We start from the raw sequence: 12,179 nt of genomic DNA, 5'->3' as shown, positions 1-12,179 counted from the left end.
AGGGCATTGGGACTACTGGACGTTTTTGTTTTACAGTGTGCTTGGATGCAAATAGCACAAATGTCTTACAACAGAATTTGAACTTGGGTCTTCACAAGTAATGGGCTAATGCAGGATTTGCTAGCTGCTGCTTTCAGTAGGCCTACAAACACTGAGCGTGTCTGTTTTGGTCTGTTACAAAGCACTGGAGAAACAGTTGGGTAGATCTGCTCTTCTGCTGTTTGAGACGATGTTGAATAGTTAAGTGATTGTTCTTGGACTGTGTGCCTTTTCTATGGCTTTGAATTGCTGCTGTGACGTTTCAGCTTCTAGAAGGTCGGAGTTTGTTAATTGTATCCAAATGTGATTTTTGTTTCTTTTTTCATTTTTAGGCATTCACAGTTGTCACTGTCTTTAATTCAATGACTTTTGCTCTAAAAGTAACACCTTTTTCAGTGAAGTCTCTGTCTGAGGCATCTGTTTCTGTTGACAGATTTAAGGTAAGCAGTCATCTGGCCTTACAGTTTTAACTGTAAGTGTGGAGTGTTTTATGTGTACAGTAAATGATAAAGGAACACTTGGAAGGTAATGTTGTTTTAATGACTGAGGAGTTTTTTACACTTGGCACTCCAGGTTATTGGATTCTGCAAAAGAGATACAAATCTAGTGAAGGAATATAAGAAGTGTAAGATAACACGAGTGTGGGAAGCAAAGTATTCTTATTTAATGATTGTAGGATTTTGATGTGTTGGCCACTGTAAGAGAGAATACAGGACTCACAGTGTAATAATTCTTAAAATCCGTTTTAAGCCTGCCTGCATGAAACGACAGTGCAACATGTTTGCAATGAAATTTCATGTTTTGCTAATGAAACACTTCTTGGAAATGTCATGTATTATGTAGGCTGCTTTGCACAAACCAATGGATTTTTATATGTAGTCATAAAAAGCTGAGGTTTTGCATTTCCAGACCGGATTAAGTGACTGAAACTCCACTATATGAATAAAATGCAGTTGTGATCTGATGAAATGGAAACTCAGGCAGAAAATTAAAACCCAGGTAGCAAAGAATATGATCTCATCCTTCAAACCTTGTGAAGTGAATACACTGTGTGTACTTCAGTATGAACTCAGAGGACAGGCCTTTATTTTGTCTTGTCTCTTGAAGACAATAGTGCATTGCACATTGCAGAAGCTTCCAAACAGGATTCCACAAACACTGACAGATACATGGGTTCTGTGTAACACATTCATGAAACAAATCTGGGTGTGAGAAGAATGGGATCTGTAGAATGGTTTTGAGATCTAATTGCTTTTGAGCATTTTTGTTTCATCATCTGAGTCACCCTAAATCAGGCTTTCTTAAATCCAAATGTGCTGAAGGGAGTTTTGGGTGGGGAAGAGGAGAGGGGAAATTGTAATATCTGCCAGTTTGACTGTAAACAGTGTAACCTGTGTGTAGGGAGTGTAACACAAGGTGGGGGTACTCTAACATCGTAGTAAAAATGTAACTGACTCTTTGGCTCTGTAAATGAGTATGAGCTCTCTTACTAATGTGTGATTTGGGTGTAGCAATTTCAAGAGTAAATAAGGCGCTGAATTGAGAAGTCTGTAATCACAAAAGGCTTCTTAGTTCAAAGCGTAAATTAAGTAAGTGGAAAACACTTGTTTTGTTACTAAACTATGAAAAATCTCTTCCTAACCTGTGTTAATTATAAATACTGATGGATGTGGTGGAAAACACGATACAATGGACTTAATTGCTTACTACTAATTGCCAAGCAGCCCAAGATAGGTCAGCTAAATTTGTGTGAGATGGCTTTTTCCCAGCAGAAAAGATGAAGGGTAAAGGCTGAACTTGAAAGTCATTCCACTTCCTTCCATGAGTTAGTGTGCAGGATGAGTCAGTCACTTTCCCTCCAGGTGACCTCTCCTCTCCAACCCATGTATTCTACTCGTGTGTTTTTAATCAAGAAATTACAGAGCTGCAGTTCCAAACAGTGTTAAAAGAATAAGCCCCTGTCATATCGCATCCAGAATATTGCAGTTCTGCAAAAGTCTTAGTGTATCTAAGTCCTTCCACCACATCAGGAATGCCCTGGCCACTTAGCAGGCCTGGAGTTAGTTTACACTAATGAGCTACCTTTTGCTCTTCAGCTTCCTCCTACTTTATAGCCTGATGTGTTTTGCTGCGTGAGTGTGCCATAGGCTTGTCTCCCAGTCTTGATCAGGTGTCTCATCTTTACACCTCTCTCACAACTCCTATCAGAGTTTATTTCTAATGGAAGAGGTTCATATGATAAAGAAAAAACCAGCCAATCCTCACACCGCGATAGAGGTGAAAAACGCTACCTTGGCTTGGGACTTCTCCCACGCCAGCGTCCAGAGCTCACCAAAGTTGACCCCCAAAGTGAAAAAAGACAAGAAGGTCAGCAAGGGCAAGAAAGAGAAAATGAAGCTGCAGAATGAGGGACAGCAAGCTGTGCTGGCAGAGCAGAAGGGCCATCTTCTAGTGGACAATGATGACCATCCTAGCCCTGAAGAGGAGAACAAAATCATCCACCTGGTTAACCTTCGGCTTCAGAGGACCCTCTACAACATTGACTTGGAGATAGAAAAGGTAAGAGAAGAAAGGAGGAAACCTGAGCTTTCAAAAGGCCTCATTTTTAGCTGTCCCTTGGAATAGAACTGTGAATTTTTGCATGAAATGGAGCACGTTGCTTTTGTACACTCCTGCAATATCCATGGCAACTGCAGTATCCAGGATGCGGTGTCTGATCTTGATAGAGAGCTGTGCCATTTTAGCAAACTAGATCTTTCCAAACAGCCTATGAAACAACTGCAGGTTGTATAGCTTTCACATCTAACTGATGGTTTTGCTGTTTGTAGCTCTCAGTACAGTATATGAGCATTGAGCTTAAAGAATCATCAGGGCAACAGGGTTATTGGTGGGATATTGGTGGGTGGTGTATTCCTGCAGCTGTTTGATAATTTTGCAGGGTGTTAGGTATATTCTGGGTGAACACTTTAGGTGATCAGGTGTTCTAATGGAGCATAACTGCTTTGCATTGAAGAATGTGCAATTTTCTTCCTTGAGAATTTTTGTATAGTTGAAGGACACAGATTTTCAAGAACTTAGAAGCAGTTGGAGTCGTCATTCCAAGATAGGTAAAAGCATGTCAAATGCCAAAGAAAAAGCAATGATTTTAATACATGTCTTCATCTACAAATACAAAAGTTTTGCAGTCTGGCAGTTGGATGTTGTAATGGGATCTATGCAATCATCAAGATATTTATGGTTAAATTGTCTTCTGTAGTCGTATGAGTAGAGGGATAGTTTAAATTATTTTAAACTATAAAACCCCCTATATTTTAAACTTTTCAGAAGGATGCATTTAGTTGAAAAATAGCCTTGTAAAAGGAGTACACAGTACCTGAAAATGTAAAGGCTAGTTTTCTGTCAGAAGTTTGTAAATGAGAGGAGGCCAGCAATGTGTTCCACAAGTGGTTATATACCCTTTTTGTTCACTTTACCTTTTCACAAAAGGAACAAAAATAGTTTTGGTGAATTCGTTGTTTAATGTATCAACCCACCCATTTTATCACAGAGAAATGCTTGAGTGACAGGATTCTAGCCTTTTCTTGGTATGTGTTCCTTAGCAAGCTGCATCTCATAGGCAAGGAGTTTTACTGGACCCATATATCCCAAATTCTGTATTTCTTTCAGTCTTTCCCTCTTTATATCTTTCCTTACCATTCTCAAAAGCATCTTGGTGCTTTTGGCTGAGTGCAGCATTCTCTGGGTCTGTATCAGGCCCAGTCAAAGGGCAGGTGATCACTTTTACCTGTAGGGTTGATTCAGTTTTAGTCCACTGCAGTACAGTATTCACACTTTATTATTTGAGAGTTAAAATACTGACTGTCCTGCTTTTTTGTCTGTTATGTCTCTTTTCAGCTGTCATTAATGTCCAGCTATCCCTTCAGAGGTACTAAAGGTAGTCCAAATTCTGAAAGGGATGGAGAATGTAAGAAATGTGTATCATAATTTTTTTTTTCTGAATAGGGAAAACTTGTTGGAATTTGTGGCAGTGTGGGGAGTGGAAAAACTTCACTTATTTCAGCAATTTTAGGACAGGTGAGAAAATCTGTTTTGACTACTTCTGCTCTTCCCTTTCCTATCTCCTATTTCACTTATTTGTACTTTGTAGAAGAAAGTCTATTCTAACATGGAATAGCGTAATTTCACTGTTTATCTTTAATTTCAGATGACCCTATTGGAGGGTAGCATTGCAGTAAGTGGAACATTTGCATACGTGGCCCAGCAGGCATGGATTCTCAATGCTACACTTCGGGACAACATTCTTTTTGGCAAGGAATATGATGAAGAAAGGTATATCAGAACTGTTTCCTGATTTTCATGAAAGCTTAGTAATTCTTGGCCCAAGTGTAGGAAAACTTAAAGCAGAGTATGCTGCAGTTAAATCCTATCTAAAAGACTGTCTTTAAGACTCCTTTAAGTCTCATTTAAGAGCCTGCCTCTCTTGCACATGGTCACTGTGGCTGATAGCTGTCAGCGTGTCTGTCATTGCTCATTTGCAGTGAAGGCTGTACCTCATGCTGGAGTACTGTCTGATCTCTGTTTTTAGCAGCTGCTGTGGAGCAGCACTGAAGTTGCATTTGCTCTTGCTGTCCTGGCCTTGCAATGTACTGGCACCTTCCATGGTCCTCCCCCAGTGGGGGCCTTTCCTGTGGCCTGTGCTAGCTATCACTGGAAAAAATTGCCTCCTTACCTTCACTGTACTTCAGAAGTAGGTGATTAATTATCCTCAGTTTCCTCCTGGGAATCCAAGGCCGATCATTTGTTTTAGGCTGCTGGAATGTCTGCTATTAGTGTAGAAAGTGAGATAACGCTGTACAAGCTAGATGCTTGGTGGGGAAAAAACCCCAGTGTTCTCACTTCGTGTCTAATTGTTCTTTAGATACAATACGGTGTTGAATGGCTGCTGTCTAAGGCCTGACCTAGCCATCCTTCCAAATGGGGACCTGACAGAGGTATAAATTTTGCTTATAGTAAACTAATTAGTAGGTGGGAAAAAGTAGAGTGTTGGTTTGGTGGACTAGACTGGAGTGAGGGGAACATCAGTCTGGTATGCATATAGGCCAAGCTGTTGAACTCCACCTTCTTGAGCTGACCTTATCAATGCAGGCCCTGGGCTACTGAGAGTTGTGCCATGTTGATTCAGAGGTTGGCAATTCGGGAGGTTTTTTATTGTGTTTTAAATTTAGCTGCTTTAACAGGACCTATTTGAACTTGGTTTAAAATAGCTAAGAAGAAAGTACGGCTATATTATACAAAACAAGTAAAATAAGCAAAAAAGTACTGCCACATTTCAAGCATACTAACCTTGAGTTTGAACGTATAATACATTTCACAAAGTAGTGGACACCTAAACTAGAATATATATATGTGTATTAAAACAATATCTGATATTTTGGGGTGTGTGTATAGATATATTAAAAAAAAAATTATGGTCTGCTTCATTCCGGTCACCTCTTGAGCTGTGAATATCTGTGTTGCACGGTGCTGTATAGAAGTAAAATAATGCGTGTATTTGTACAGATTGGTGAACGAGGGGCTAACCTGAGTGGAGGACAGCGCCAGAGAATCAGTCTGGCTCGAGCCCTGTACAGTGACAGGAGCATTTACATCCTTGATGATCCCCTCAGTGCCTTAGATGCTCATGTTGGAAATCACATTTTTAACAGTGCAATAAGGAAGCACCTGAAGTCAAAGACTGTCCTTTTCATCACTCATCAGCTTCAGGTACTGTGTCTCTCATACTTTCTTTCTTGGACTTCCTTGAAATACTGTTTAGTCAGTTGCCTTAATACTGGAAAATTCTATGCCCTGACCTGTTACAGAACCACCCTGTCCGTCTATAAGATGCATCATTTACGTTTACAAACTAGGTTTGCAAATATTCACTGAGCACAGTCCAGTTCTTTATTTGATACCAGTGCTGCTTGGGGTCTGATCTGGACTGGTAACACTTGGCTAAAGAAAATTTACCAGAGGAAAAAATACCTTTTCCAAAAACACTTTTGCTCAACTTTCTATAAAGCTAGTTCATCACATCAGAATAACTTAGATTTGGTGTCAGTAAATCAGAATGGATGTATTCTGAGATTTTTTTGCTATCTTCTGTGCATAGAAATATTAATACTTAGTATATCACTGTTTACAGTTGAAGTATCCTGAATTGTCTTCCATAATTGTTTTTGACAGAATATAAGAACTTATTTGTGTGCAGTGAGAGTAATGGTGCTGTAGTCAATGCAGGACCTTTAAGAATCACATGTCTTACTGTGGAAGAGGTGTGTTCTGTGCAGATGTGTATAAATGACTGAAAAGGATTATATGGCAGTGTGTCTGATAATCAGACACAATGATAAAGACTTGTTCTTACTGCCATTTTCTCCAGTATCTTGTTGACTGTGATGAAGTGATCTTCATGAAGGAAGGCTGCATTACTGAGCGAGGAAGTCATGAGGAGCTGATGAATTTAAATGGGGACTATGCAACTATTTTTAATAACCTACAGCTGGGAGAAACACCACATATTGAGGTACTTGTTTGTTTGTTTTAAGGTGCTCTGAATGATAACTATTCTGATGAGATAAGCCAAATGACATAGTTGGAAGACCGCAAAATGTCTTCACACGTTCATGTGTTGATCTGACCAATAGATTTCCTGTGGAATAATCTGTGCTTCATTAGCACTTGGTATTTGCAGTCACAGTTCATATTTAGGGAATGCATAGTAGAGAGGACTCTGCCAGTGAGCTCATGAGTTGAACATGAAAGTAATGTATTGTCTTTGGTGATGCTCAGAGCAGGAAGCTTGTTGTCTCTTTTATTGTACACCTCACTTCTTAATTAACCTCCAAATTAGCACAGACCTGGGCCAACCTTTTGTCTGAAAAAAATTCGTACTGGTTTGACTTTTTTAACATCGGGTGTGAATGAGGCACAGGAAAAGTGATGCAACTTGACAAAAGATGTGACAGTTTTTTGGAAATGTAACTGAAAATGCTTTGTTTTAGGGGGGTTTTGAGGGGAAAAAACCAACTTGTTGCTTGATACTGCTGCTGTTATGAAACAATGGCTGTAAATGCAAACTTGGATTTGTGCTCTAGTATTTTAGTCGATGGAAAGAATGTAAATCTAGAAAATAACAAGAACCCATTTAGTAGGACATCATTTAAACTTTCAGCAATTCAGTCTTTCCCCCATGTTTCTTCTGTTTGTTTCCTGAAGTTGTTCTTTGGAGTAAGCAACTTTGCTGCTTTTATTTGATGATGATTTACTTCTCTAGGCATTATGTACATTTTCTCTTAGTAAAAAGAGTTTAAAAAGCACACCAGCAGTTTATTTTTTTAAGAGATGAGGGGCTCCTTATTCACAAGTTGCAGACATTAAAAAAAAAAAAGTTTCTGAAAAGGTAGCATTGTGATAAATACATAGATATAGAAGGTGTTTGAAATTTTCTCCTGGAAGATGTTAGTAAAGAAGTGAAAGAATATAATGCATTACTCTGCATATCCTTTCCGAGACATTAAGATGATAGTTCTGCCATTTTAAGATTCATGTAATGACAGTTAACATGAGATTCTCCAGTCTGCATGCTTGGCTGACCTTCACTGTCTTTCTGTAAACACTAGCTCATGGAAGGAGCATTGATTTGCATTTGTGATAAGAAGAAATACATGGTCAAGTTAGATTCTCTGTGGTTCGATGTGTGTCAGATGTCTCTTCTCACGTAAAGTGTGGGAAGAGGACCCTGAAGATGGGTAGGGGGTTTCAGTTAATGTAGGCTGTCTCTGAACAGGTAGTAACTTCCATCTTTTGGAAGATGGCTGAGTTTAGAACAGTAACTGTGTGTGCAGTTTAGTGTTTGGACATTTGATTTCCGGAAGACCAAGCTAACTTGACTTTGTCCTTAGACATTTCATGACAGCTTTCCTGAGTGAAGTACTAGGGTGTTTGGGGGAAAAAAAGCCTCTTGTAAAAATAACTCACAAATTTATTAAGTGAGAGGGGGCATGTATCTTTCTCTCAGTGCTAGGGGTGTCATTCTTCTACCATGTATGCACATAGTGTCACTGATTCTGGAAATTAACCTTGCACACTGCCAGTACAGACTGGTAGCAGTTCAGATTAATAGAGGAAGAGAATTTAATCCACCAGAGTTGGCAGTCATCCACAATAACAGCATTCATAACATCCTTGATACGAAAGCCTTTGTCCTTAGGAGGCAACTTATAAAAAGTTTGGGTTCAGATATGAAAATGTCAAAGCAAATTACTCTGGTATGTTTAGTGTCACTGTTTTCCTGCAGATTAATATAAAGAAGAACACAAATAGTTCACTGAAAAGACCCCAGGATAAAAGTACCAAAACAGGGTCTGTGAAGAAGGAGAAAGTTGTAAAGAAGGAAGAAGGTAACTATGGAATCAGATTTCTGGCTGTAATTATTTTGTACACCAATAAGCTCAAAACACTTGCTTCCGAATTGTGTTATGAATGTACCTCCAGATTTTGAAAGCTGTCTCAAGTCCTGCCTCACTCAGCATGGCTGATAGGACGCAGGCAGTGGGCAAAGAACATTCGTGACTGCACAGTGTGTTTAAGTCCAGTCAGGCTGCCACTGGTCAGATGCCATCAGCACAAAGGAGCTTGTAGAACGGTGTCTCCCACACCACCTCTCCCTTCTGTCCTAAGAGGCCTATGTGTATAGCTTGTTACTGACAGAGTCCTAGGTAGGATATGGCATTTATGTATGAAGAATTGGAAGATCTGACCTCTGTTTTGTGGTTCACTCCATTTAATGTTAACTTTGAACTTCAGGGTTTAAAGAGCAATAGCGAGGCTGATACCAGCCTAGTATTTACGTCTGTGCTGGTTACGCTTTTTCAGACATACCATGATGTGAATGATTTTGCAGAGGATATGTGACATTTTGAAAAACTGTTTGAACCGTTGAGTTCTGTGTATTAAGTAACACTCGTGTTTCTGAAAGTACTCTGTATGGTTTGAAAATGACTGTAGTTTTGTGTATGCTCACAAACTTACAGAAATTTCACGGAACAACTTTCTTTTACTCACTCCCTCCTCTTTTGTTTTACAGGCCAGTTGGTCCAGTTGGAAGAGAAAGGCAAAGGCTCTGTCCCCTGGTCTGTTTATGGTATCTACATTCAGGCGGCTGGAGGCCCCTTTGCGTTCCTCATCATCATGGCACTGTTCGTGATGAACGTGGGCAGTACAGCTTTTAGCAACTGGTGGCTGAGTTTCTGGATCAAGCAAGGCAGTGGAGTAAGATAAATAGCTTTTCTACTCTCTTGTGCCTGATGGGCAAGGGGATTGCTCTCATAGTCTAATCCCAAGCAGTACTATGAGACCAAATGGTGTTTCCTAATTTAAGCAAGTTGTAAGGCTCCCCAGGAGGTGACCTCACTAGAGAGTTCATCTCCAGTAATGAGAGCTCTACTAATAAGAAAGACACAATAGCTCATGTGGTTTTATATTGCCCTCTTCCTTGTCTTGGTTAGTCTGAGAAAAGGAAGAGAAAACCTGAAAGGAGCCAACAAGCTGCAGGAGGAATTACTAATTTTAGTGCTGGTTTTTGCTTGAATGTAACCTTACATCTAACAGGATAATCTTGTTAAAGTATATAGCTTTAAGTCAAATGACTTTTGGGAGTTGCTTTGAAGACTCTGATGACCTGGTGTGGCTTGGGACTTTTCCCACTCTAGGGGCTTTGATTGCAAGTCTTGTTGCATTTAAAGATTCAAATATAACTGCAAGAACTTTTTTTGGGGTAGGGTGAGCAAACTGCTAATCTCAGAGGGGAAATAATGAAGTGCAGATGGCCAACAATATTAAAATAAGCAGTGAGGTCCTTAAACTTAAAGATTTAAAAAAAAAAAAAGGAATGTACAACAGTGTGACAGTAAAGAATTTACTACATGCTGGCAGAAAATAACAATGGTTTTTGATAAGAAGGCAATGTACAACCTATCCAAGGTGAATATTGCTGTGTAATAGTGGAGGTGTGCAAGTATTCGTTGTTGTTCAGAAGAATGCAAGAAATAAGCATGAAATGAGATATTAGGAATCAAATTAAGTTGGTATTGTGGTAGTATTTTCAGAGATATTGTAGAAGGTGGCCACGGGCTACAAATCTGCACATCAGATATCTCTGCTAGGGAAAACTGAAGTATTCAAAGATCATTGAAGTACTTTCTTTAAAGAAAAAATATCAAATATGGTGGGAGGGGACAGAGGACAGTTAAAGTCTATCACTTCTAATGTGTACATGCTTAATCCTTAACTAACTATTCACTGAAACCTTGAATTTTCTGCAGAACACCACTGTGACTTTGGGAAATGATACTGTCATAAGCAACAGTATGAAGGATAACCCTCGCATGCATTACTATGCTGGCATCTATGCACTGTCCATGGCAGTTATGTTGATCCTGAAAGCTGTTCGTGGCGTTGTCTTTGTAAAGGTATGTGCCAATGCTGTTGGTTTTCTTATCCCCCTGTTCCTATGTCTGTATGTTGCTGTCACAGTGGTTCTTTTGGTCACCTCCCAAGGAGACTTCTGAACTAGAGGAAGTCAGATCACAGGTTGTGAGGTTTCCGTAAGTCATCCCTTGGGGCTGCACCATGTTTTCTGTTATGCTTCTTCCCAGATTAGTAGCTTCCTTCCACTGGTTAGAAGCCCAGAGTGCAAGAAGAAAACCTTATGGTTGGAGAAAGAAAATGAGCAGAATGTTTTGGTGCCCAGGTGAAGAGCAGTGACAGGAAGGCAAGCATTCTTTCATATTGCTGCAACATTTTCTGCCTTGTCAGGGAACTCTCAGAGCATCCTCAAGGCTCCACGATGAGCTCTTCAGAAGGATTCTGCGTAGCCCCATGAAGTTCTTTGACACTACACCCACTGGGCGGATTCTCAACAGGTTTTCCAAAGACATGGATGAAGGTATCTCTCACTCTGTGCTGTAGATCCCACATTCAGACTTCCCAGTTAACTCCTTAATACTCTCCAGTCTCTTGCTGTTGCTATTATCCATTGCCAAATGTGTACTTGTAATAGAAAAAACAGGAATTAGGACATACCTGGGTTATGATTCTAGAAGGCAGCTGATATATCAGGTTGTCCGTTCACTTACAAAGAAAATGTGCAGCTGCTTTTGTACCTACAGACTGCACGTGGACTTGTAGCAGTTAGTGCGGGGGAACTTAGCATATCAGGGTGAAGCTGATGGGCAGCAAAGGCGATAATTAGGTCAGGGTTGCATCAGTGCTATTTCTGCAAATGGGAATAATTGGAAAGACTACTAGCATCTCAAAAGATAAAACCACACCTAATGAAAATGGACATTTTTAATTTGAATAAGCCAAGAGAAATCACTGTCCTTGTCAATGATGATGTACAGCTGGACTGAATTGCTTTATATAGGTGGTTTAGCTTTCTGTACTCCAGATCTTTCTCTTTTCTCTCCATCTCTTCCAGTTGATGTTCGTTTGCCATTTCAAGCAGAGATGTTCATCCAGAATGTCATCCTTGTGTTCTTCTGTGTGGGAGTGATTTCTGGGGTTTTCCCCTGGTTCCTGGTTGCAGTGGGGCCCCTCATTGTCCTGTTCACAATTCTGCATGTTGTCTCTAGGTAAGTGCATCAGCTGCCTTGACTGAGAGTAGAGATGCATTGACGTGTTGTTAAGGACATAGGGTTCTTCAAGTATATATGCATCAACGTAGTGGTTGGCATATGGTGGTTGTACATGTCTCTTAAAAGTGCTTCTTCCCTTCCAGAGTCTTTATTCGAGAGCTCAAGCGTCTGGACAACATCACACAGTCTCCATTCCTGTCTCACATTACATCTAGCATACAGGGTCTCTCTACAATCCATGCCTACCACAAAGGACAGGAGTTTCTGCACAGGTCAGTCTAGATACCATCTGAGAGTGGTGGAACACAAAGCAGGGTGCAACAGGTTTACATTCAGAAAGATTTATTAATGGGTTATAGCTGATGGCATACACTAGCTCTAAGAGTGAAAGTTACTTTTGGGGGGAAAAAAATGAGGGAGAACAAGGAGAAGGCAAAGGGAAAGCTCCCTAGTAGCCCATGG

At 40.1% G+C, this 12,179-nt stretch overlaps 1 protein-coding gene across 7 annotated transcripts in view; it reads left to right on the top strand.

Annotated features, from left to right (window-relative positions):
* Positions 1–12,179, top strand: part of ABCC5 (ATP binding cassette subfamily C member 5) — a 78,527-nt gene that overhangs the window by 29,858 nt on the left and 36,490 nt on the right. For all 7 annotated transcript variants that reach the window (XR_012661535.1, XM_075099115.1, XM_075099116.1 and 4 more), the window contains 13 exons: positions 372–479; positions 2,248–2,598; positions 4,042–4,113; positions 4,244–4,368; positions 4,958–5,030; positions 5,599–5,802; positions 6,461–6,604; positions 8,378–8,480; positions 9,167–9,351; positions 10,404–10,550; positions 10,897–11,026; positions 11,561–11,714; positions 11,861–11,989. Coding sequence is in view for 6 of the 7 variants with exons in the window: in XM_075099115.1 (XP_074955216.1) it covers positions 372–479; positions 2,248–2,598; positions 4,042–4,113; positions 4,244–4,368; positions 4,958–5,030; positions 5,599–5,802; positions 6,461–6,604; positions 8,378–8,480; positions 9,167–9,351; positions 10,404–10,550; positions 10,897–11,026; positions 11,561–11,714; positions 11,861–11,989 (1,925 nt within the window). In the remaining variant the exon portion in view is untranslated. The remainder of the gene's footprint in view (positions 1–371; positions 480–2,247; positions 2,599–4,041; positions 4,114–4,243; positions 4,369–4,957; positions 5,031–5,598; positions 5,803–6,460; positions 6,605–8,377; positions 8,481–9,166; positions 9,352–10,403; positions 10,551–10,896; positions 11,027–11,560; positions 11,715–11,860; positions 11,990–12,179) is intronic.

This window comes from Phalacrocorax aristotelis, chromosome 7 (genome assembly GCF_949628215.1).
Source record: "Phalacrocorax aristotelis chromosome 7, bGulAri2.1, whole genome shotgun sequence".
In the NCBI taxonomy this organism is placed as follows: domain Eukaryota; kingdom Metazoa; phylum Chordata; class Aves; order Suliformes; family Phalacrocoracidae; genus Phalacrocorax; species Phalacrocorax aristotelis.
The sequence above is the reverse complement of the archived record's forward strand: the minus strand, read 5'-3'. Positions and strand labels throughout refer to the sequence as shown.